We start from the raw sequence: 27,015 nt of genomic DNA, 5'->3' as shown, positions 1-27,015 counted from the left end.
TTGCAGCATCCAAAGGCTTTGATGTGAAACACACCCTTTTTTGCTCTCCCTCCTTCACCTCTTCCCATCCTCCCTGAACTTCAGAAACCCAAACTCACTCTACCATGCAGACAAACACGGCTGCCCACCCGCACAGCCTGCAGCTCAGCTGCCAGCTCCGAGCCAGGATAAGCCATGTGCCTGCCTCTGCCAGCACCAAAGCCTTTGGTAAAACTCACACTGGAGTCAATGATGTGTGCTTTCTAAATAATTCACCCCACAAGGACTCCTTTCTCTGCCGGTTAAAGAGAAGCAAGCACACTGTACAAAATTAGAGGGATTTAGAAATGGCATCAGGGTGTTGTTCAAGGGTAATAGAGATTCATTTCTCATTTCAGAGGTCAATTTGCACCGCAGAGGTTAGGTCTCATTTTCATGCACTATCTATCAGTGTTCCTGGTAGTACACTTGCTGACCTTTCTGATGTGCAGACCGAGGACTTGCCAGCTGGAACAAAGAGCTCCGTACAGCCCAAAGAAGCCGTGTGACAAAAGGGACTTTTCTACACCCTCACAGACCACTCTGCACTCCTACCTTGCAAAAGCAGTGTATCACGGGGTACGGTTTACTTTACAAACCTTAGAAGCATAACTGGAATAAGACAGCATACCAGAGCCATGCACGCCTTGTGCTGCCCCAGCATTGGCAGGGCTGGGCAGTGAGGGGCAGAGAAGCTGAGGACAACGTGTGAAGTCCAAGTAAAGAAATCAGAGCAGGAACACCAACTGCTTACCCTCCTCAGTGATGAAAAGGCAAAGTCACCCTGCTCCCCAGCAGAAAGTGGACAACATGGCCTTTCATCAATGCCATTCCAATGCTTTCTAATTTTTTTCTTTTCTCTCCTTTATTCTTTGGACAGACGTGGTAAATCACATCATTCGTCTCCTTCCTTCTCATACACTGTACAATTATTCAGAACAGCGTAACTAACAAAGAGGTGGTTTCTATCAAGCATGCCTTTCTCACTGCACTCTGCTTGGACACAGAAACAAGACGTTCCTCCTCCCCTCTAAGCCGGCACTGTGTGGTCACTGAACTCCACCTGGATTTCCAGCAGCACCAGAGAAAATTTATACCACAGCTCAAATTTTGCTTTTGAATCCCCATAAAACACTTCAGTATCTAACTACCCATCAGCTGTTTGTAACATACACACCTAAGGCACGAGGTGAACCCCTGGATGGTCATCTCAACAAGAAAAACCTGGCTGACATTCAGTTCTGGATATAACAGCGTTGGCTCGTGTATTTTCTGATAACCCATTAAGAGCAGTTCCAAATCAAGCTTTAAAACGTGTTATTAACCATCTACCCAGCCATTTGAAAGATACACGCCTGCGATAAGAGCACTGTATTGCCATTAACCTGTGGGATGGTTCGAGACGTCTCTTAGTCACACAAAACTCAAAAAGCATCTCATTAAAGTCACAAGATCAGCTGTCCATGTTCATCACTCACCAGTTTAATTAAGGTAAACCAGCCTGTCAGAAAGCCAGTCTTCTTCTCTCTATTCTTCACCATTATCGACCTTAACAGTTACTGGATTAGTAATCACTTGTTTATGGCATTATCAAATACCTGGGAGAGAAAAACACAGCGTGTGACCAGGAACTGCTCCAGGCCCACTCCTGGCTGGGATGTGAGGATGTAAAGAGCCTTGAAAAGTTGTGCAGTGCATACAGCCCAGAGAGGAACAAAGCGAGCTACACATACCTTACCAAGGGAGCCAGGAGCTCACCGGGGGTCCCTCAGGTTAAAGGAGGAATTCTGAGTGCAAAGCTAGGAACAAGGAAGCGAGGTTTGCTCACAGCTCTGACGCTGTGTGTGGGTACACGAGATGCCACTCTACAAGGAACAACAGCTGAGTCACAGCTCCTCCCGTCACAGCTTTCTATGACATCAACTCCATCCCCACGTAACAGCAGCACAGACAACAAGAAGGACAAAGCTCTTCTCACTGCTGGGAGCAAAGCCCAGGCACAAAGCGGCCGTCCCTCGGCTGCTGTGTGGCATTGCCACGCAGACTGCATGCAGTGCCCCAACAAACGGCAGCCCGAGGGCAGCTCCCCGCCCTTCCCAGCCCCGGCTCTGTGCCATTTCTGGAGCGATGCTGTCAGAAAACACCGTGACGTACAACACAACCGAACCAGGGGGAGGAGGGAGCACGAGAGCAGAGAGAAACAGGGATTATGTACATTCCTACCTCTCCTTAGGCGTACCTGCTGCCATCAATGAGGAACATTTGTTCTGGGCAGAGCCGCCACTGGTGCAGCGCTTAGCATCTGAACACTACCCTAATTCCTGCTGGAAATAAACCAATTTCCACTCTCTCCTTTAGCGGAGTATTTCAAGCTAATAATAAAATCTCCACTGTAGCATGGCAGAGCAGCAGCTCTCGGGCAGCAGGACGGGATGCTAAGCCATAATGCTGCGATATCGGCCGTAATGAACTCTACGTAAAGACGACTTCTAAAAACACCCAGCCTTTTTCTTCCCTTAAAACCACGTACCTACGAGAGTTCAGAAGGAAAGGCAATGGAGTCTGGCCTCTCGCTGCTGGCACTAATGAGGATCTTTGTGAAACAATTCTTGCACCATTCAGCCATGCCATACGTCAGCACTCAGCCCGGGCTGCCACAACGAGGACTGAAACTGCTTATCATCAAGTGGAGGAGATGAGAGAAGGCAAAGAGGGATGAACAACAGAACAGAGTTCAATCCCAAATTGCTGTAAGGTCCCCCAGCCCCACATAGTGAACTCCATCAGCCTCCAAAGGCTGGACAAGACAATCATGGTTTTCCACAGGAAAAACAGATTCATTAAAGAGCTCGGGATTATACTGCATAATAAAATAGTACAGCTGGTCATTCTGTTACCATTAATTTGTGCGCATCGATCAGATCTCGTTCATTTTTAATTGCTTAATTTTGCACTGAAATATACAGGAATTGGTGTCTCACGGCCTTCTTTACCCTCATTTTTTCTTCTCATATACTCTGCAATATACAGTAACTGTTCTGCAGTAAGTGGTAACCAAAATCACCTTTTACTAAACGGTACTCAGAGAAATGAAAGCAATACTAAAAAAAGTCTGGACCTAAATTTAAAAACAAAGACAAAAGCACCCATTTAGATGTACACATGTGCTGTGCAATAAGTATTACGCATGGAGGGCAGAGCTTCTGAGCAGCCTCAGCTCCTACCATATTGCTGCCCATTACAGCTGAAGAAGCGGTGCCCTTTCTACCCAATATTTATATGTGTACATACAGACAAGCACACACACACACACACACAAAGCATCGTACAGTTATGGCCCGTTTGAAAGAAAACACATTCACTTTATTGTCAGCACTCTATTGTAATGCACTCTACCCTTTCTGAATGCAATGTTCAGCTTCAGCTTACCACCTTGACAAATAAAGGAAAGCACTTTATGAAACCAATTTAATTGGGAGGTGACAGAAAACATACAGCCATTTTCTTTAGCCTTATCACTGAATTGGCTTCAGCTCCAATCTCTGCCAAATCCCACTCAACAGAAGAAATTAACCAGGTCAGCGGAACAGGTGCTGCGCTGTGTCTGTCAAGGGGCTGGCATCCCCACAATTACTTGCACACAATGAAGCAGTAATCTTTACAGATCATCTCTCCCAAGAAGCATATTGGGGACGGGAGGAGAAGGGTGGAAGGGAGGGAGGGAGGGAAAAAAAAAAAAACAACAAGAAAGGAAAATGAATGTGTAGCTGCCTCGCAGCTCAGCAGATGTCTGTGCGTGATGTACGAGGCTAGGATAAGCTGTCGGAGCCCGCTGCCAAAGAGTAGTAAGTGATTAAAGCCTCCGCCAGGCTAAGCGCCATATTTAGAGTCTATGGGGTTTCAGAAGTTGCACCCATTCCTTGCTGTGCAGCCAGATGTTGTCGGCGGGTCCCCCTTCCATCCAGCGTGCGTGGGAGGCAGCAGTTGGTACAGCAAGGAATGCAATCTGGAATGCTTCCGGAGGTGCCGTACATTAAACCGGTGTCACCCATCCTTCACCTCTCCTGAATGCTGAAACAACTCCAATTTGCTGCCACTTCCCTCTTGGGAAATGGCCAAGACACAGTTGTGCCTGGCAGACCCATTTGTTTTACTCAGGTGATTCTCCTCCCTCAATGACCTCTATTAGTTTAAGTTTTAATTTAGATTAACCCCAGCACCCCAATTAACCAGTGAGGGGAAAAGCTAAGCTGTGACTAGTCATAATTCTGAAGTTAGGATTTATCGAAGTTAAAGTTATTAGAAATGAAGACAGACCGTCCGTCCATCGTTATTCTTCTTACCAAAGTGTTAACGTCTCACAGTCAATAAGCACCTCACCCGCACAGGTCACACACATTTCTCCTTGACCACTCCACTCTTTTACTGCACTTCATACTTGTTCTGTGTCCTAACAGTCCACTTGGACCCCAAATTCTACGACAACGTCATCTCCCTGCATAACACATTTGGGGTCTCTTCAGCCTCTGCTCCCAACACCACAGGCACTCTCCCATCCCCAGACCTGCCTTGACATGTCTTTTGCCACTCACCTCTAGTCCTGGCCCTGCACATCAAATCCCACATCTTGGAAGTATTTGAATGTTTCTGCCTAAATCAGTTAACCCAGCACAGCTACGTGGCAGCAGCTCTCTTTCACTGCCCACACGCTTTGCTAGCCGTTTTAATTCAGACTGGAAACGTCTGCCTTTCTAAGGATATAATTATATTTGTTTAGTCCCAACATGAAAACACCCTGCGGATCATCAGAGCAAAAGCAGTTCTTCATGCATTGAGGTAGGACGTACTCCTCAACACATGGCAATTCCAGTATTTTATGAAGCTGGCACTGCCATTTATTAAATACATTACAAGCACGAGGTTTTCCTAAGCTTCAGCCTCCCGCACTTAGCACAGATACCTCATTTCTAAGAATTCTGCAAATGAAATGAAGAGCTGGCCCAAACCCAACCTGGCACGACTCCAAGGAACGCACGACAGTACAGCTCTGCACTTCTTTCATTCACTCTAAGTAGATGAGTTCAGGTGAGATGAAAGTAACTTCGGTGCTTTTAAGGATCTACTGGAATCATTTTTCATAACTGCGCTCTACCAACAACAACAACAAGTCACCGTTGGATAATTCAGTAATTTTTCTCTATTGTGTAGCAATGTTCACCAGCGAGAATCACAGATGGAGATCTAATGCTGGAGCCCTGATTCTCCAACACAGCAGCACCAGGAATGGCAGTAAGTTAATAATCACAGCACAGGCTTGAGCTCACACAGCCCTGTATGGAAAGCTGAGTGTGAAAATCCCCTGAACAATCTACAGAGGCTCCTGATGCTAAGAGACGACTCACGTTCACTGATCAGACAGATTCAGAACAGAGTCAGCCGCGTTAGCTTGGTGAGTATTCAAAAATAAGCAAAGTCACAATGCCAACACAGGTTGGCAGACACTTACCTGGTGATAAAAGTCATCATCATCAAATATTTCCTCATCTATGTCCTTCAGGTGCCTGTTGGAATCTGCCTGAGGGAGGACTTCCTGGAAGCACAAAGAAAATACTGAAAGCTCTTATGTGCATGTTTCCATCCCCAGCTCTTGACAACTTTACATGCAGCAGCTTGTAAACACTTGAAAATAGGAAGGAATGGAGAACAGTTCCCACCATAGAAAGCTTTTAAGGACTAGGAATACATTTTAAGGCAAGGCAGAAATGCTGCCAATGACAAAACAGATTTATGATACCTTTGCTAGGAAATAAATAGGACTACACAAAGTCTGTCTGGCAAAATACTACAGATATTTGTAATGTAACGGCAAAAATACATCTTGCAAGCGCAGTAATTCCACATGATCTATCAGAATTGAGTATTTATTCATTCTTAAATACTAAATTAATAACAGACGTACTAGCATACTAGCAGTACACTCTGCAGGTGACGCGCAGTGTGATTTTCTGTGACTTCCTGGGTTAAAGATTCTAAACTCCAGAGTCAAAACAAAGCTTTCCAGCCACTGCCTCAAGCAGATTTAGTGACCACCAGCTCCTATAGCACAGCAGGGGCACAGTCAGAGACCAAACGTTGTTTTCCCCTGTTGAGAACTGGCACAGGAGATAGCACACACACACCATAAAACAGGAATTGAAATGTCTGCATATTGTCGCTAGTCACTGCACTACATGAATCAACACTCAGATCCTTCATCCATCTCACAAACAAGAATATTACCTGTTAAAGGCTAATTGCTTTGCAGAGAGTTTCTCTGGTTCTACAGCGTGAGCCATATAAACAAAACGCCCTTACCGAATTTTCAGGCAGATGTTCAGGGACTGGATGGGAATCCTGCTCCTCCTTCCCCAGCACTCTGTACACTGAGCGCTTGGTCTGTGTCCGCCGTAGTAATCTCTCTTTGTCCATCAAAATATGATCAATCTGAGTCAAGATTGAACGCTCAAAGGCACCGAAACCCTGCAACAACATTAACTAGTGTCAGATAATGCAGAAAGCTTTTCCTCAAGGCAGCAATGTTCCTCTATCTTTCCATGTCAGTGGATAAGCAGACAGCATTCCAAGAGGAGGGGGCTCAGGTTTTGTTGCACAGATTTTTTGCTATTTCTGTTATTTTTTTTATTTCTCCCTCTCCTTCCCTTCCCAACCTGAGGCACGGCTTAATAATAAAATGCCTTTGTTGCTCTGGTTCAGATGAACTTCCCAATGATTAATATTACACTCACAGATGCTATGAGACCCTGAATCTTAGGGGCACATGATTACCCGTAGTATTAAAGTATACACTCTGTAAAGGAGGAAGGGCATAGAAACCCCTAATTGTGTTGTAAAACACAAACTACTTGTTGATCAAGCACGACTTGGCTTAGTTTGGAATATCCATGACAGGAGACTTCCAAATCAACTGCTGCTCCACACATCTCTACCAATTCCGTGGCAGCACACACACAGACTTACCTTGGCCATTTTGCCAGATGCCAGCTTTGTCTTCTCGTGCCATTTCTGCAAGATGTGGTTCCGGTACGTCCTGTAGTCGGAATACCTCTTGGCTATGAACTCCGGGATGTCCTCCGCCTTCAGCTTTCGTTTGGGAGGGCGCTTTCTCTTCTCCTGAGCTTCACCCGCTCGCTCCTCATCGCTGCTGCTGGGGATTTCATCATCACTGGAAAACAAACACAGACAGACTAAACACCCTACGCCTGCCTAAGGCAACGTGAATTCTTAGCAGCCCCTCTGCTACAACTCAGACTTGTTCCACTCCACGGCGATACCTATGGGGAAGGAGCTGCAGTTCAGTCTCTCCTCTGCTTTCAGGAAGATTACAAAACAGACTTCCCACACTGGCAGAAGGAACGTCATTCACCCAGCACGGCTGTCACCCAAACCCAACAGCGATGGAGAGAAAAGCAGAGAACGAGTATGGACAGGAAAGCTGTGCGTTTTCTCCTTTAGGTGGAGACCAAAGGATTCAGAAAGATCTTTTTTTGTATTTACCTCTCAGGTTTTGATTGTTTTCCATCTACCAGGTGCCTCGTGCCGGGGCACTGATAAAGCAGCTCATCCTGAATGTCCACCAGTACTCTCAGCAACGTGTCTACGGCTTTACAACCTGCAGAACAAGAGACACAAGTGACAGTTTTCTACTGGTTGCTGCCTTTGATAAAAACTTTGCTTTGCAGTGCCCAGTTTCTCTTCTCAAATCTGAACTGCTGCCTCAGCGACCGCGTGTCCAATCAAATGCTTCTCTCCAACCAGTCGGAGCTGTGGTTTTAACTTCACGTTGATTTATAACTGCTCATGTCGAACAACATCACGTTGATAAAGAACAATTTTTTCCTAAAAAGGGAGGATGGGAGGGAGGAATGCTTTCTGAACACCCGCCTGGCTGCACATTGGGAGTGCACTGATCTCATGTTTCATTGACAACCATTCGGTCTGCAGGGCCTGAAGGATTAAGATATTAAAGAAACACAGCAACGTGTGAAGAAGCATTCCACGACACACACATCTGACAACAACCTTCTCTGCTGACTAGCTCACTTCTCTTCGCATTAAGTTTTGTGATGGAGGCCCATTTCAGCCAAATATTACGAAGCAACACAAAGGAAAATGTATATAAACACATCCCTCTAAGTGCAACCTCTGGCTTTTCTCTTGTACGTAATGTGTGTGCTATGGGGAGCAGGAGGAGGGAGGGCACAAAGAAAAAACGAACTCCTGCAGGGCTGTGACTATTGCTGGTTTCTATGCTGCTGTGCTCACCACGCAGGAGGTATAAGAAATTAGATTGTAAGTAAAATTAAATGTAGCAAGATCTGATCTACAGGGAAAACTTAAACAGTGACCTGGCAAGTTTAATGAGAGGACTCTGATCAGAAAAGCAGAACTGCTGGTCACAAATCCTGAAGGTGGATCTTACGTTCTCTATCCAAAGGCTCTCAGAGCTGGCAGTTTTTCTGTATCTATAAAATAGATGCAGATGTAGATGCAGACAAAATGATCTCTGTTCCAACGACCTTATGTTCTCCAAGGGCATACAGTGGAGCTGGCTGTAGGGAAGGGTTAACTGCAAACTGCTGCCACATCTGTTCTTTAGAAATAGCTCTTTTGTGGCGCGCAGCAAGCCCCCTGCAGAACACCCTGATCTAAACAAGTGTTTGAGTGTACACAAACACTCCTTCTGCACCTTGCTGTACATCAACCACAGGGTCAGCTCTTCAAGGCAAAACCACAGAGCACGCCTCTATCCAGAACCCCAAAGGGAACCGTACGGATTCCTTTATATTGACTTCTCACCACCCGATTCCTCTTTTGTTAACGGAGGATGCAGAGATCGGGGGTAGAGCAAACAGCAGATCTTCATCAGCCGGACACGGGCAGCACAGGAAGAGCTCAGCCCCGACACACACAGCTCTCAGTACGCTACCGCTGCGATACCGTCTGGTTGTCACCAACTTCAGACCGATTATGGCCTGACCTGAGTAACAGGAGTGCCGAGGAGGAGATGCTGTCAGATTTCAGATCTTTGTTGCAGATCAGCAGTCGGACTCCCCCAGCCCTGGGTTCATTACAGATACACTCTGACAGCTCTTCTATATAAACCTATTAACGGATTAGGTTTGCTGTACTTGTAAAACAGTTGTGTGCTCGCATAAAACAATTCTCAGAGACAAACAGACAAAAACCCTTAAAAAATGCATTTGTTGAACGTGTCTGCAGCTAAAGCATCATCTGCAAAGGAAACTGCCCCCACCCTACCCTGAGTGCACAGCTCACAATGGCAGAATCCTTCCCACTGCCTGCAACACAGCTAAATGTCCCCAGAGCTTCCGAAACTGTTTATTTTCTACCCGCTGTCTATCCTCCAGCAGCAGTGCTAATGCACCCCAGGCAGCTTTGATCCTGTCAATTACAACTGGAGTAGCACTCCAGCTCTTCTGGGGTATATCAGGGCCATGGCAAGCAGGCAAGGAATAAAGACAGGCTCAAGCTCCCCAAGGCTACGAGATACGGACCCCAGCAGAAGTGGGGATGGGAAGCAATTTTATTTGGAGTGAAGGGGATGGAGAGGGCAGGGAAGACAATGACCGTGCGTCTAACCAGGTGGGAGGGCTAATTATTGCAGACAGCAGCTTCGTTGCGAGCCTCTTACAGCTGGGTAATTTCCTGCTTTCAATTCGTGTGTATTTAATAGCATTACTGGATGGCAATCTCATTGTTAACGTTGGGTGCTTAAGTGCGCAGTAAACTCAACTTCAGAAGCCCGGTGCCACCCTCCCCTGCCTTCTCCCCACCCAGCACAGCCCTCTACCCATTTCACACGCAGTTCCTGGAGGGACTGTTTCCTTCCCCGCCTCCTCTCCTTCTCTGTCTCCTCTTCCCTTGAAGGCCCTCATCTGCTTTCACACTGCCTGCACTGGGGAGAAGACCGGAGTCACCTGTGAACGAAGGCTGCGTAAAGCAAAACCGTTCCATAGATGCACGCTGGGTGGCTCTGAAGGAAAGCCAGGCACCAACCCTCCCAGCATACATCAGTATTTTTAATGCTGCTCATCGTCTGAAACAGACAATTAATCAGAAAAGCCACAAACATGGAGCTTTCAGGCACACCAATACATTAAGAAAACCAACCAGCAGTCTTCACTTCATGATAAACATGGCTTCTACCTCCTGCTCTCTCTCCTGCTCCACGCAGAGAGCAAACCTAGCAACACCTCTGTACAGCTTAACACCTACCCTTACACTGGGCCATAAACCATCAATGAAAACAACCTCAGAACTCCCTCCCTTTGCAGAAGTTACTTCTGTACACCCAACCCACGTTCTTTGAGGACAGGAGCCTCAGCACTTCTTTGCTGAGGCAAACAACCCACACTCCACGGATGGAGTGGCCAAGTAACCCCAGTACAAAGGCAACCCCCCCTTCCATCAGAGCTTTCCTAATTCTATCGCGTGGAAAGGAGAATTGATGCTGAGCAGGATCTACCTGCAGCAAGCATACAGCAAACACAGCTTGAATGTGACTTCCAGCTTCAATGGGACTCAGAGTGCCTGGGTAAGATGTTAACTTCTAAGAGTCACTTTTAAGAGTCTATGGGAGCCCCTTCATTTTGTGTACAGGAGTGAAAGAGTTGTTCCAGATTCAGCAGACAGCATATCAATCCACCAAGGAAGCTGTGAGCCAGGACCAGTAAATCAAAGTGTGCCTTTCTGTTAATACTCTCTCATACGTTCTCATTTTATACATCCCTTCACCCAGTCAGAAAGTAGCCCTGGAGTATTTAGCTCCATTCAGGGATAGCACTGCCATGTATCAAAGTGTCAGGAGACCCACCAGAGATGGAATCTGTCCTACTGCTCCCAAACCACAAAAATCAGTTTTGTCAATGCCAGTGGCTACAGACAAACCAGCTCTGCTGCCTCATCCCCGGCTCCTGGCTGCGGGTACCGACCCACCAGCACACCTCCCCGCCTGCCCTGGGGGCTCCCATCACTGTAAAGTCAGTGCTTCTACAGCAAGGCAGCTTCACGTGCAGATAAACATCCATGCTCTTTGGCATGACCTCTAAAAATGGGGCCTCATTTCATCTTCCCAAGCAGCTGCAGAGAGCAGCAGCTGGCATGGAGCAGCAGGGAGCGGCTGCACGCAGAGACACTTCAAGTCAGTGCAAAAAGCGGGTGCCTCGAGGCCACGTTTTCAAAGGTATTCACAGAGAGCCAACCAGTGAGGCTCCCGGGGCAGCTCCACCAGGCAGGCTCCTCCCTGCCTGCCTGCCTGCATCCAGCACAGGGTTCCGAGCTGCAGATGCGTGGTGATGGAGGTCAGAGATGGAATCCTAAAAACTGGGGCAAAATTCCAGGATTTCGATCCATTACGCACAGAAGTGCTGAGAGAGGCAGCTGGGAACGAGCAGCAGTGGGAAGCTCATGGGTAAAGCAGACACTGCTCACGTTGCCCAGCAAACTGGTAACACCATCGTAGATCTCCCAGGGCTGAGCTGCCAACTGCGGGGGGTTCCGTCCCACCGCATCCCCCCCGCACAGCACGAGCTGCACTGCTCACGCCGTGCCAGCAGCAATAAGGACTCCAACGCGTTCTATTATAGCAGCTGTGCATAATGAAAAGTATTGTTATCAGGTGCACGTATTTATCCCAACATTCAGATGAAGAGGGGAAATTTTCTCTGCTTTCAAACGGCGGCGGGACAGGAGTTAAACTACAGGTCAAAATGGCACTCAATGCGCCAGCCCCAGAACAATACTTCTCATTCAAATCCACCAGCCAGCCACTTGCACTAGTCATCCCCAGCAATTAATCCCCCAAGAAACACGTTTGATTAAATCTTTTCAAGCAAATCCTTTGCTTTGCTTTTGTTAGTTCACTTCTTGTCAACATCTATTAAAATATGCCTTTAATTCTCCCACAATCTTAAAAAACACCGATTCCACTGTCTTCAACTTTAATCAACTGTATGGCCGGCATTTTTCATTTCATAATAATGTGCTGTTTGGAATTCAAGAGGCAGGCTCAACATCAATCATTCGGCAAGAATTTTTCCACTGCAATAAATATGCAAATGAGGAAAGCCAGTCAGTCGTATTTCAGGCCCGACTTGCTAGTGTTTTAAAAAAGACACAAATTTATTAATTGCCGTTGGCCAGCGGAATCCTATTACTTTGGGCATTGATTACAAAGCTGTGTGAGTGATTATTGTGCAACTCGCAGGCTATCCAGGCATGAGGAAAAATTATTAAAGCAAGGCAGAGATTATCAACTCAGAATAACAATAAGCCTTAACATTTTAGGCCTCTAACTTCTCCAACAAAGAATTACGCCGGAGCTCCACCGTATCGTAATTCTGAAGTCTGTCAGTGTTACTTCTGGAGCTCGCTCTACATTCCCAGCAGCAAAGTGATGTTCACAGCCTGGAAAGGGCGGAGGGACTCCTCCAGGTACGGCATCCCGTAATGCCGAGCTCGGGACAACCGCCCTTCTGCTGCCGCAGGGGATCAGCACAGCGCAGCCAGGCCCCAAAGCGCAGCCTCCGGTGCAGCAGCCACGCACCCCCACCTGCCTGCTTCCCCTGCACAGAGGTGGTATGGAAACATAAAGCTGGCAGGGAGCTGGAGAGACGGGAGCACCGGGGCAGCCCAGCAGGGCGCCAAGCCCTGGGCAGCACAACGCCACCTCGTTTTTTCCAGAGCTGGGGGTGCTCAGAACGTGTTTCCCAGCGACACCAGCTGAACACGAGCACAAAGCACCTCAGGTCTGTCCGGCTTGTTTTAGGAAATAATTGCGGTAACGTTCCCTTCACGCTTCCCAAAACACTGAGTTCCTGGCTTTTTACGAAGGCCGGTAGGAAAGAGGCCTACTTTCTGCTGATGGCGATGAAAAGATCTGCTCCACAGCAGAGGCCCAATTTGCCGGTTCCATTGGAATGCAAATGATGCAGAAGTCTCTGCAGAGGGGAAAATTTTATTCCTTCAGCACAAAGGAGCCAATATTGCAAACTGCTTTCACACACTCCCAAAGTTACAGAATGGACTCAATTTATTCCTTTCACTCAAATATTACTGCTTTTGACAGTAAGAACAACAGGATCAGACACAGATGAGCTTGCTAAAAGTAAAGCAAATAACTAGATGCAGCAACAGAATAAAGGTTTGGTATTGGAGGATGTTATTAGTGGGGACTGGGGGAGGGGGAAAGCTGAGAAAGGAGAGAAAGAAACACTTCCATGAAGTTCATGCTCTGCTGATTCGCCTCGACCGTCATCTTTTGATATCAGCCCGAAGCAGGGAGGGACGGAGCTGGTAAAAATGAGATTTATACAAAGTGATGTTTTACATTACTGTAAATGTAAAGAAGCTGACACTGTGCGTTGCAGTCTGTGCCAGGCAGGATTCCCCAAGTACACAGGCAGGAATGAGAAAGGAGGAAGAAATGTGAAATTTCATAGTTATCTCGATATTAAGGCCAGAAGGGAGCAGTAGCCCATCAAGACTGACCTCTCCATATAATACCGGGCCATTAATTACATTTATCATGACAAGCAGTGAGTTTCCATCTCCAGGTAACCAATTGCCAATTAATTCGTGTTAGCTGACATTTGCACATGCTCTCTAGATGCTTTGCAAGCCTTTGTTTCCCCGCAGCTTGTTTGTGTGCCACACACACTAACGTGCACAAGTATTTAGTTAAACTCCATTTAATTAACTATTAATTATCTTGAGAAACTCAAGCATAGGCAAAGCCATCTGATGTTCCTGAAGTGAGGTGAAATCCCATGGTCTGGAGCTTGGGTGCATCAGGTCAACAACTACATCCTCCCCTACCTTTTTTTTTTTTCCACTAGAATTTAAAGCAGCTTTAAAGGAAACCTCAAAACATGAATAGTGTCCAACACGTGGCTATGGAGATAACCTATAAAATGGGAGCATTGCAATTTTAGCACATCTGTACCAGAGAAGCGCACACGCTGCTGCAGAAGACTAAATACCACAGGCTAACAGCCTTGACAATCAGCAAGGAAGGGCAGGCGGTTTTCACCCTGAAAAAAAAGCCCCAAACTCCACATCAAATAAATACCTTGTGCAGAATTGCTGCACGACCCACACGCAGTGAGGACAATCCCCAAATACGCTCCTGGTGCCTCACACAGCCCAAAGCCCACGCTGGAATGAACGTACAAAGCTCAAAGCCCCACTACCCAACTAATAAGCACAGAGACAAAACAGAGCTCTGGAGCTGACATCTGTATCTTTCTCTAAGCTCTGCACTTCATACCTCCTCTGTCTTTCTCACTGCCACATATGCAGAAGGGCTGCCCACCCTTATGGATCCTAACTCAGAGCAAAACTCCCCCAGGACGGGGACCACCACAACACAGTGTGCCAAAGATGGCCTCAATTTCTTTATTTCAGTTGAGAGTGAAGTCTTCATTAACATCACCAGGCTTTGGTTCGGTCCCACACAGAGTTGAACAGATTCTTCACTGGATCACAGAGGAAGGTGAGATTTGGAGACACCTGCATCCACACCTATTTAAAACCAAACTCGGCACTGCATGAATCGACAAGCATGATGCTTTTGTATTCATAAAGTGTCTAGACTAATGCAATTCAATTAAAATGAACTACCAGTGTTAAGTGGGCTAGATCTGATCATGATAATTTACACTCAGGCTTGAAACTCGGTGCTGCTGTCACACATTTGTGCAGGCTCCCAGTAAAATCTTCAAAGCAAGAATATATTTAAGCCCATGATCTCGCCTAGCACCAATTAATCCTGTAACTGGAAACCACGTAATCTGCCTGTGCCTCAATCCCTCCCCCTGCAGCCCTGTGACACCCACCTTGCTCTGCATCACAGCATTATCCGCTCCAGATGTACGTATGGGCTGCATCTCAGTTTTAAAAGTGATCCATGAATGGAGATGATAACAAAATTCTGACTAGAATTACTGGCAGCTGATTCCTGCGGGCTTCTCTGAGAAATCCCAAGCTTACATTGATAAAGTGCATTTCATATGGCATCTTTTCCCTAACCAGGTGTGCAAAGTGCCAAGCAGCAGCTGGGCAGCGAGGCAGGGGGTGGCACATTGTGCTGCACAGTGAGAAGAGGACCTTCTGCCAAACACGTCCTCTCCTACAGGAAGGGGGACAGGTCCTCCAGAACCTTATTCTGATTTAGCCTTGATCTTACCTGATTTCATGACTGGTGACCCTTCCCATGGCCGGGGAATTGGAGCCAGATGATCTTTAAGGTCCCTTCCAACCCAACCATTCTATGACTCCATGATTATTCAAGTTAGCCAATACTTCATCAGCTTTTTGGACATTACTTACATGGATACTGAATAAAAATATGTTTTAAAGATGGGGAATCATTGTGAACATAAGATAAACTAAAGAGAAAGCAAACTCAGTCTTTCCTGCTGTCTTGAATGCAAGTGGGATTCTCAACCTCATCATTCAGAGGCCTTCTCCACCAATGAGCTCCGCTCAGTCACAAGCCAGATAGCTGTCACTGGAGCAGAAAGCCAGCCCTGTGTGCCAGGAGTCCAACACAGGCCATAGTTACAAAGGCCCATGGAGCTCCAGGGCCATCACAGCCCTTTGCACCCACTACAAATGTAACCTCACTCCACCCCAGAAACTGAGACATTGAGATAAAAAAAAGAGAGGTGAGGCGTTTGGACTGGACTACAATACTTTGGAACAAAAAGTCAGCACCTCCTTTACCCAGAGGTTCCCAGGTAGCCCTGTGCAGCTCCAGGCAAGCACCACCACGTTCTGCTAGTGCCCTTTTTAGCTCTACTTCCCAATAAAGTATAATTAAATAGCAACCACTGGCTTGCTGCACCTGAGACATATAACACCTTCAGGAAATAACTGATCAATGTATAACACAGGTTATCCAGCAACTGACTTGAAGAGATTGGCTCCAGTAAGATTATGAACGGAGAGCTGCTTCCTGCAGACGTTACATACAGCTCACACTCGTTTCACCACCATGACCAGGAAAAGAAGATAAAGTTACTACAGACAATACAAACCAAAGCTCAAATATCACTGCAAGTTGGGAAGAGATACACAAATTCCAGCAGAATTTTAAAGCTGGATGCAATGCTGTAAGTATTAGGAGCAGCCCGGGCACTGTGCTGAGCAGCTCAGGCAGCTGCCAGGAGGAGCTGCTGCTCCATTAACAGATTAATAACCCAGGCAGCTTTGGGGATAACAGCCTTGCAAGCACACGGGGAGTTTCATCTGATTTATATATATATATATATATATATATATATAAAATATATTTTATATGTTATATATATTAAATATATATATTTAATCCAATTCACTTTATTCAGATTTATTTTCTTATTGATCACCAATCTTTGCAGGGCTGTGCAGAAGTTACTCAGAGTGTAAATAATGCGCTGCCACCACTTCTGCTCCTCTCACGAGCCAACCCGCCCTCCCAAACCCTGCCTGCCTTCCACCACAGCTGTGCTCTCCCATTTCTGCAGGGCTCACACTGAGGAAACCCACAGTCCGGTATTTCCTCTCAACTGACAGACAGAGGCAAAGTCAAAAAGCACTGAAAACGTTCAGCTGGCAGTTTCTATTTCAGGGTGCATTCTAACTGCAGGAAGGTGAAAGGACACACACACAAAAAATAGACAACTACTTCTCATCTTTAAGTCTTCCAATGTGTATAAGCATCTCAACACCTGCAAGAGACCCACATGAGCTTCGGTATGTCCTTACTTAGCTTTCTCTCCAACTAAAAACTGAAAATAATGCATTATCCCCATTATTGTTTGTGAATCACAAAGCATCACTGTCACATCCCCAAGGATTTTTAACCAGAACTGTAAAGAGAGAGGAGTTACAGCAGCAAGAACAGAGCTGCAGGACCCTACAAGGAACCCCAGCTCCCGGCCTTTGCTGAGAGCAAGAGATCTTGTCTACAGCCCCGCTTGTCCCCCTCCCCACAGCAGGCTGTGGCTTTTTGTTACTGAATGAGAGCCCCAACCTCAGCACCGTTTAATTCCTGACACCGGATATGGATTCACCAGCATGGCTTCCACCTCTGCCCCGACTCCTTCCTGCCCTTGAGGTAATTTTTGTGCCATTTTCACATCTACTTCCAACCTTCCCCCTCCCTGAAAGCATACACAGAAACATGAATGGCAAGCATGCAATCTGCGCGGAGACACAGCACAGAAACTTGCACCTTGCACTCTTTTTCTATGTAAATAATGCAAGGATCCTGCGGGAACATGCCAGGGATTGGAATTGTTAATTAATGGGTCTCTTTAATGTGCAAATCAGGAGCAGATTGCAAATTCTGACTTGCATTGATTATGAAAAACATTAATTGAACGTGCAAGACCCCAAACGGAGGCAACATCTCAAGCCCTGGACCAGACTAGGAGATACGGTGTGAGAACACAAACGTATCTTGGAGAAACAGAGCGCCCCGGGCAGCAGCACCTCACAAACATGAGCTGTGGGAGCTCACGTGTGCAATGCATTCACAATTTGCACTGCCTTCAGAGCGCAGCCGCCGTGCTTTTGGTATTAAGAGACCTCTCCGACTTTCTCCATGGATGCAAAGCAGGAAGAAACACTCCATGAGCACAGCCTGCAACGTGCAGGTAAAAGGGAGGGTTGGGAAAAAAACACTGGGATATAATTAAAGATTAGGAAAAAAGAAAAAGCAACACGGTGCAAACAAAGCAAGGCTGTCTCTTTAAACAGGAATTCATCCTATATAAATTATGGCCATAAACTTTTCCTGCAGTGCAGCCTAATTAATTCTTGTTCTATACACAAAGGGAAATGCTGGGTGACAAATGGGTGTGAAGCCTGAAAGCTGCCAGGTCTGCAAAACATTTTCTACTTCAATTTATAAGCAATTTTGCAGTAAATCATCCACCAGAACCTGAGATCTCAGGAATCCAAGATTGTCCAGGGTGCGTCATATCATTTTTTATTTTTTTTCCCCCCCATAAAAGATTACAAAAATAATAAATGGAACACTTGAGTTTGTCCTAAGATGCAATCTCAGAATTTGGGAAACGTGCACGACCTTACCATTTTTGCTCAGATTTGGCTGTAAAACTGCAGAAGCACACAGATCACGGCTGCCTGCTCTTTAACACCCCCAGTCAGTCCCTGGGGAGCCTCGCTGCCACCAGCAGCTGCACAAAGAGCTGTCACAAGTGGGCCACACCAGCAAGGCAAATAGAGGAGGGCTGTTTTCCACCTCAACAGACTCATCCTTCCTGCAGGCAGGGAGCAGATCCTTCACAAGCAAGGGAAGGGCTCTGGATAACACCAAAAGCTTGCTGGGAAGCTCAGAAAGAGGTGTGAGGGCCCAGAGCCTGCAGCACTCCTAACACAGAGCCTTTGGGACTCTGGGCAGCACTGCTTCGTGCAGCTTCACACAGCAGATCATTTCCTCTCATTCAGAGAAGATCATGAAAGCATGCCAGATTTATTTTGTGGATTTGGAAGGAATTGCTGAGGCTTCCCTGAAAGGAGAGGATCATCCATTCCAAAACAGTGTCAATGTCATGATTATCTTAAATCCCATCCAAGTCTGAAGCACGCTACGTGCAATGGAACCAGCTCAACATCCAGCATTCACAAAGCCTTGCCTTAAACCCATGATAAAACGATTCATCTTTAAAACCTTCTCATGCCCAATGCTTTCCATTTTTTCCTGTCTGGAGAACGGGCTCCTGCCCACGAGCTGCTAACACAACTGAGGACACAGGAGTGCAGAAATGTACACCCAGCCCACCATCTCACCGGTCAGAATTGAGCTTCTAAAAGTTTATTTATGTAGAACTGAATTCCTAGAAGTTTATTTGTACAGAACCCACCAAACCTCTCCATCAGAGCTCTTTCTGGAAGCTGACTGATGAAAAGTGAGACTGCCCTCCTCAATCAAGGTCCATCGCTTCAAGAAAGGCTTTAAATAGATTACAATATATGATTTTTTATTATTATTGACTTAATTTCACTCACCAAAACTAAGGTTTCACAGTGCTGTTAGCCAGGCACGAACTCCCTAACAGAAACCATGCCACAGCCCAGCCGTGCTGGGCAAAGCCCTCGCTGAGCTGCGATGTCCCAGATCCCTCTCCCAGCGCCCATCACCACCAAGTGGGGGAGAAATGGGTCACTGTCACCCACTGTGCTCCCAGCCTCTAAGATCTGTGCATACAAATTCCTGCCTTACATTTCATGCTTGGCACGTCCCAACTTCTGGTGAGAGCACCTCTGCAGAACAGAGAAATATCTGCTTGGACAACAGTGCAGATCATCACGAACAGCTGCTGTAACCTACTTCACTGTACAGTTACAGACTGTATTTAAAAAAATATAAAAAGGTAAACTTGGTCCCTTAGAGAACGCCAGCAAATGCTAAACAAACACAGCAGCATCAGAATGTTCCTAAGCTCCTCACTTTCCACCCATCAGCCCAAGTACATCCCCTGCTAACATCCCCACGGTCAACCCAGCTGGACTGTTCTGCTGTCTCCCCACTCAAAGTGGAACCTGAGCTCAGGTCATCTGCTGGAACAGCACAGAAAACTGCTGCAACTTTCCTGCCTGGATTATGAAAACAGGGTGGGCAGGGAATCACAGTGCAGCTATTAACAGCAGGTTTTCCTTTAATGGACTGGACAACTGGCAGATTAACCTCCCTGCCGTACTGTGCATAGTATTACGCTGCGTGTTCCTGGATGTATTTTGCTTATGGGAAATATCAAAATGTCAACCATTGTTTCTGTTAAAGGTCTTTAATGATATTGAATTTTAGACCTGTAATGAAACATGGTGCTCAGTGCATTTTGTAATGCATCTCATTAAACACATTAATAACACGCGTTTCACTGAAAGGTCAGCTTAGTATTGCTGGGAGTTCTCCTTCTTTTCCTTAATCACTTCATTTAAAGCAGCTGAGCTAACTTTGAAACAAAGAGTCTCACCTGCTATAACTCCAAATAAGCTGATTAGCTATGTGCTCAGGTCAGGTGTGAGCTGTAGGATAACAGTCAAACCCTGGCAGAGGGGCAAGGCCCAGGGTCAGGCTAGATCATGGCAAGAGTTCCTAATGTAGTTTTAAGATAACTTGTGCCAGCCCACGTCAAAGTTTCTCAAACACACAGGTATCAGTACTGCACACACAAACCGAAGCATTGATAAATTAAACAGATCCACAGTGCACTGGAGTTGAGCACTTTGCGTTCATCAGCTGGAGCACGCAGATCCCATTTGCCATATTGGAGAATCTACAACAAGTCTCACCAGATCAGTATTATCAACAGTGACCCTAAAAACCAAACATCTGAAGCAGCTCCAAACTGAAACGGTATTTGCTGTTGCTCTGACAGCACAGGCCCTCTCCTTTGTGCTGCATTACTCCTGGTTAGGACAAATCATTGCAACCACAGACACAGCACAGAGCTGGTCCCCACACAGTGTCTCAGTACAAAGAAGCATCCCAGCTCCACACCAGGCAACAATAACCAAACCAGTTACTTCTAAGATCCAATACAGAAGAGATAAACGAACTTCAATACCCACACAAAGTAGAAACAGCAGCAGGACCCAAGCTGAGGCTCACCAACATCACACAAGTGACAACACAGGCTGCCAGAGATCAATTAGACATACACAGACATGGGTGATGGAAGACATTTGCTTTGCCCGGGGTCAGAAATACTTTATGCTTACACAGCACCTAATCATAACAGCAGCATGACCAGTGCAATGAGAAGGAGTTATAAGAAGGATGCTCACCTGTCTCTGAAGATCTACGCTTGTAGAAGTACTCCACAAAGGAAGGATCTCTTGCTGGAGATCCTTCCTCAGTAGTAGTCAGCCCTTAAATGAGATTTAAGAGTGCAGCCAGGCTCCACCCCTTCTGGCTGCACAGCTGAATTGCCTCCACCTGTGCTCCCAGGGCTGACCGGGTCCTTTCTCCAGGTGCTCAATCAGAGGTTCAGGCCGTGACTCAGCAACTCCCACACACTAATTAATGATTAAGGCAATAGAAACTGACAGCTAATACTACAAACATGCGCAACTCAAAGCTCTCTCACACAGGTAAAAACACATGGGCTGCAGCAGACTCTATGCAAAGGAAGAAGTTTGAAGAATTCTTACAGCTCTCCACAGCACTGTCGAATTCCTGTCCACCTTCCTTTCTGAAGAGGGGAAAGGTATCTGGCTGAGGAAGCCGGTTGACGATCACGAGTGCCTTCTGCATCTTGATTCTGCCTTCCAAGATCTGATCCCACAGCGCTTCATAAGAGAAAGAGGAAAAAAAGAAAGTTGTTGCACAAGCCAAAGCATTTGCTCCTTCCCCATCCTATCTGTGATCCTGACTGCAACCCTGAGAATCACAAAAACTCTACTTGCTTCACTGGTTAGAAGAATGACATGTAAATGGATGCTGGTAATTCAACTGAATAAACTGGAAGAATTTCAGCATTTGAAGACAGACAGCACAGAACTAACAGAGTCCTGCTTCCCACCCAAACCACAAGTACATTCAGCATGGGTTCAGTTAAGGCAGCAGATAAGCATACCCCATAATATGAGATTCTGTAGGAGTGGTAACACCAGCGTGCATAGCACAATTAGTGCAACATCTGCAAACGACACGGGCTGCTGCAGCTTGCACGTGCACTGCACCAACAGCAAGTTAACATGCTGCAGTGCCTCCTACCACGGGCAGCCTCTCAGCAAGGTGAATCTGATCAAAACACACAGCAAACACGCACTAACCGAGCTGATTCTTCACCGCTTTTCCTTTTTCCACTTCATCACTCGTTTGTCCTTTTGAGAATGTCATCACTCCCCCATCATCCTCGTTGTCATTGGTGTCTTTTACGTGGTCATGGTTCTCCCCCTCGTATTTCTCATCATCGCTTCCTTCTTCTATGCTGGCATCATCTTCATCTTCTCCATCACTGCTCCCAACGTCATCCATCCCCTCTGCAAATTTCTCAAAGTCTGTGATATTCTGGAAACTGAACTTTGGTGCTTTGGCAGAGGAATCTCTCTCTTCATCATCTTCCAGGTTGTCCTCCTGGTCACTGCCAGCACTGCTGGGCTGCTCCTCTGTTTTACTGCCCGAGCTGCCATTGTCTTCTGAATCTTCACTGCCACTATACCACTCATCCAAGGCTTCTTCAGCTATTAATTCAAAGAGAAAGAAGATCTGTCACTCTGCAGCATGCATCAACAATGGCCACTGATCTGAGCACCAAACTGTTTTATTTTTTCTTCTGACCGATTAATAAAAAAAAATGAGACTATATCCAGGAAAAGATCTTAGCTCTCATCTTTTGCAACAATAATCAGTGGCACAGTAATCAAACAAGGTGGTCACAATTTGCTTAACGTATCTTTAAAATAAGATACACCTGCAGCCCTCGAGATATATTGGCCTTAAAATGGCAGCTATTCCTTCCCCTCCACACAGCACTCATCCGGGGCTTGGCTGAATCTCACCTCAGAGAGGCTCACAGCCCCTCCTGGCCCTGAAGAAGGGAACCTCTTTTGGGGATTTCCTTTTCCTTCAAGTGAAAAAACGTGCCCTGAATTCCAGGAGGGCACTTCCAACTTATTTGCACCTGTTTATAAACCTCCACCAAGGATTTCGAGCTCCTCATCCCAGGGCAGATGGCCCTAATTCGGTCTAGCATGCTAAAATTATAAGTAGTCTAACCAAAAGCATGAAGACATAAGGTTTCTTACCAGATCCCTCCTCAGACAGAGCATCTCCCCACAGCTCTTCCTGCAGGGCTTTGCGAGACGTCGCTTTGCCACTGTACCTTTGGTCAGCTTCTAAGAGGGAGACCGAAGCCTTTTTCCGTATATTACCAACAGGTAAAACGTCGTCTGCAGTCTCATCCTCAAACCTGTCAATCACTTTAGCAACTGTGGCTGTAGGGAAAGGAATTAAAATGGAGGAAGGTTATCTGAACCGAACTGAAGGTCAGGCCAGGAGCAGCTGCAGAAAGCAGCCATCCTCCCCCATGGAGAGCTCCTCACACTCTACAGACCGAACCGTGCAGCAGAGGTGAGGGGGATGGCAGTGCTTCATTTTGAATGAGCGCTGCCCACATTCACACCTTCCTCCCCACCTCCTCCTCCTTTTGCAGAGCACACAGTGAGGTGTGTGCAGGTGAGGCCCATTGCAGCCCTTCCACAGAGCCCCGAACTCCATGGGGTGCTCCGGGAGAGCTGTGGTCCCCGTGCTGCAGGACTCACAGCACGGAACGCCTTCACTTACTCTGCGTTTAACGAGTCAAAGAGGAAAACTGCGACTCAGACACACTTGGGCCTCATCCCGTAGACCCGAGTCACATAAGCACATAAACATTTTAGGACGACTAAAGAGAGGAAATAACCGCACTGTGATTACTGCTCCTGTTTCGTACCTCTCCCGCACGGTACCGCAGCGCCGCTTCTCCCCCCCGCCGGCGCCGCCTCCCGCCCACGGAGGACCGCAGGTGCTGCTCAGGGCCCGCCCGGCAGCTGCGGCGCTCCGCGGGGCGCCTCCCGGACCGCTTTTCTGGAAGTTTCCCCCGGGATCCGTCCCGGCCTGCAGCAGAGCGCGCGCGGAGCCGCGGTCGAACCCTGAGCGCGAGGAGCGCCGCGTGGCTGCGGGCAGAGCCGCGTGCACAGCCGGGGCGCCCACCCCGCAGCGCTGCGGGCCGACACACAGCGGAGTCGCACTCCGGCCCGACCCCCCCACCCCCCGCGGCGGCGGCGGCGGCTGATGCTCCACGCGCGCCACGTGCAGCCCCGGCCCGGCAACTCGCAGCCGGCCCCTGCCCGACCCGGCCCGCCCCCACCCGCACGGAACCCTTCTCCGATCCCCTCTCACCTTCCTCCGCGTCGTCCTCGGGGTCGCGCAGGTCGGGCCGGGGGTTCAGCAGCTCCTCCAGCTGCTGCGCTAAGGGCGCCGCCATCTTCCCGGGCGGAGTGGGGCGGGGCCTGGCGGCGCGCGGGGCCGGTAGGGGCGGGGCCTCGATGTGGGCGGGGCCTCGGGCGGGGCGGGACCTCCGCGCTCCGCGCGCGGTAGCGCCGCGTCCCGCACGGCTCGTCCTTTGTCTGCGTTGAAGTACGCGCGGTGGTTCGAGCGGAAACAACCGCCACAAAAGAACCGAAATCCGAACCCGCCGGAGGTGCTGGGCTGTCCCTCCTCCACCGCTACAACGGGGAGAACGCTCGTCCTATACGACCGTGTCGTGAGAATTCCTACGTGCTGAGTGCTCCAGAGCTGGAAAGCACGAGAATGACCGGTTCTTACAGCACAGCTGTCTTACATAACTCGAAATACTACTCTTCTTTTCTTCCCCGCACACCCCCGCTCAGCACACACCTGCATTAGTGCTGCCATGTGAGCAGTGGGGGCCGTAGGGCACTGCCCACACCTGGCACGGCTGTGCTGCATCCCGCACCTGCAGCTCTTTGCGGGGCCCCAGCAAAGCAGTGCGGGATAAGTAACCCATAAGAGGCTGGGAAACCCCTCCCGGCCCCCAAACTCAATGTCTCACCCGGAAATGGTGGCTGGGAACGGAGGGCGGTGCATCTCTCGTGGAGAGTGAGAATGGACCTAAATGAGCATCTCAAACGTGAGCTGCAGATGAGGGCCCAAATCTCCCACCCGCACAGCCACGGCCCCAGGAGGTCTGTTGGGACCCCGTGTTTGGGATGGCACCGGCGGGTTTGTGATGCTGCCAGCAGCAAGCTGCAAAGTTCACCTGCATGGAGCAGGCGGTTCGCTCGTCCCCTTCCTGCCAGCACACGGCTCTCCCTCACTGCTTATCTGCTTCCGAACGTTACGAAGATTAATCCCGACATGCATCCTAATTAGAGCGCAGGAAGGCGCAGGCCAGGCCCGGCGCTTCTCCACGGCTCCGGGATCCGGCTCGGTTCCCCCGAAGAGGAGCGTTCAGTGCAGCCGCTCGTCCTACAGAGGGCAGAGGAATATCATTAATTACGGGCCCGGCGGCTCCCGCTCCCTGCCGGCCCGCGCGGCACCCGCAGGAGGAGCCCGGGGGGCGCTTCGCCCCTTTCCCCCCTCCCCGCTGCCCTACGGCTGCTCGGGAACCCGTGCAGTACCGGCTGCTCTGAAGACTGCATCTCAAGTTCTGTAAAAACGAACGCTCACCGGAAATGCACGTTATCATCACAAACAAAACCCTTGGATTTTATGCAGCCAAGTCTTACGATTCGATTCCAACTTTATTTCGTATTTATTTTCTCACGGTCTGAGTGACAGCTCTAATGCTCTGCGTTATATTTTAGGTGGGTTTGCTGTTGCTGCTGCGATGTGAAATTAAGGCTCTTCCACATACGTTACAGATTTCCAAAGCAAAAGGTGCAAACCGCCTTTGCTTCTGCTTTTTCTTCCCTCCAAGTTCACAGCCGCGTTGTTTCCGGACTAAAAGATGCCGTTACAAACAAAGGGAGGAGAAATAAATCCAGAGGAAGTGAAGGAGCAGAAACAAATGCTTACCTGAGCAGCTCCTGGGACGTACTCAGCCAACCACAGAGCCACTGCTGATCGCCCCATGCATAATTGCCTTTTCAGAGCTCTGCACTTCACGGAGTGAAGAAGGGACGTTTCCGACCCAACCCCACCAATTGATAAATACCCCCTCAATAAAGGGAGGGCAGCATTTAGCAGTGCTTAATCGGAACGTGCCCAGTGTAATTCCTAGGCAATACACAGCGAGTTGCATGAGTCCTCACAAGTGAAAGATTGGCTTCAGATAAGGACATCGAGCAGAATGTGTGGTGTTGAAGTCCGGAGTTGTTAAAATGTTCTGGCAGCACAGGCTCCTTCTTTGCAGTCCATTCTCTCTCTCTTTGCCTTCCACTCAGTGGTGTCATTCCAACCAGGCTCTCAGACTCGCTTTTAATGTCTGGTTCGCACGCCCTCAAATCACAGTGCTGTGGATTTGGTTCACAACCAGTTTTTGGACAAACACGATGCCCATACACTTTAATTTCAGGCCATCACAGAAGCCTGTTCCTGCATGGCAGTGCATCCCACTGAGCCCTCCACCTGCTTAGAAGCCACAGGCAGGAGCCGTCACACTACCCGGCATCGTTTCTTCGGCACGCTTCCTCTTCACTGTACTTTTCATTTACACACTTATTTGCTAAAAGGGGAACCGCCCCCCCATGCACATCACAGATAAACACGGGGATTTGGGCACTACAGCAGAACTTTCCACTTCTCCCACGTATTGCTGGAATAGTTCATCTTCCAGGAAACTGCCGCATGCGGAGGCGGCTCCGGCAGCGAAGGGCTCACACTGCCGTGTGTGTGTCTGTACCCTCACACCTTATTCACAGAAATCCTTCTTTTCTTTCAGTGCATTTCTGAAATACGTCAACAAAGAAAAGCAGCGATCCGTCCCAGCATTCCCGTCGGGCTCCGGGGGGCCCACGCAGCAGCAGCACCCACACGCACTGTGTGGCATTGGCAGCAGCACGGCTGTGTGTGCCCCAGCACGGCCTCCAGCCAGCACAGAGCTGCTCTTTCCTACATTTTGGCAAGCCAGTGTAGTTTTCCAATCCGGCCTTTTCTCATTTTAGCCGCACTGTTTCGTTCTTAGATGTCCTTTTTGTATCAGCAATTCGTCAGCGAAAGAGGAGAAAAAGAAGAGGAAGGAGATGGGGGGAGGAAGGAAGGAGCGCACAGCAAACCCATCCGCTACGAGGAAATGCACTACAGTGGATTCAGATGTCTGTAGCAAAAATCTCTCCCTATAAATATTTGTTTGTACCTAGGGATGAATGTATGAATGCACTTTGTATTTACTTGAGTCTTTCCGATATCCCTAATGATCATACAGTCAAAAACCACAACTGTTTCCAAGGTTTGAT

The 27,015-nt window shown here is 48.0% G+C and overlaps 1 protein-coding gene across 1 annotated transcript in view; it reads right to left on the bottom strand.

The window, feature by feature from the left end:
- Positions 1 to 24,103, bottom strand: part of AATF (apoptosis antagonizing transcription factor) — a 41,420-nt gene extending 17,317 nt beyond the window's left edge. Inside the window, exons 1-8 of the mRNA NM_001030724.3 lie at positions 23,999 to 24,103; positions 22,864 to 23,052; positions 21,889 to 22,299; positions 21,265 to 21,402; positions 7,573 to 7,687; positions 7,036 to 7,240; positions 6,373 to 6,537; positions 5,525 to 5,608 (exon numbers count right to left, since the gene is read on the bottom strand). Coding sequence (NP_001025895.2) covers positions 5,525 to 5,608; positions 6,373 to 6,537; positions 7,036 to 7,240; positions 7,573 to 7,687; positions 21,265 to 21,402; positions 21,889 to 22,299; positions 22,864 to 23,052; positions 23,999 to 24,083 — 1,392 coding nt within the window. The 5' untranslated portion in view covers positions 24,084 to 24,103. The remainder of the gene's footprint in view (positions 1 to 5,524; positions 5,609 to 6,372; positions 6,538 to 7,035; positions 7,241 to 7,572; positions 7,688 to 21,264; positions 21,403 to 21,888; positions 22,300 to 22,863; positions 23,053 to 23,998) is intronic.
- Between the last annotated feature and the right edge of the window lie 2,912 nt (positions 24,104 to 27,015).

This window comes from Gallus gallus, chromosome 19 (assembly GCF_016699485.2).
Source record: "Gallus gallus isolate bGalGal1 chromosome 19, bGalGal1.mat.broiler.GRCg7b, whole genome shotgun sequence".
NCBI classification, from domain to species: Eukaryota; Metazoa; Chordata; class Aves; order Galliformes; family Phasianidae; genus Gallus; species Gallus gallus.
The sequence above is the reverse complement of the archived record's forward strand: the minus strand, read 5'-3'. Positions and strand labels throughout refer to the sequence as shown.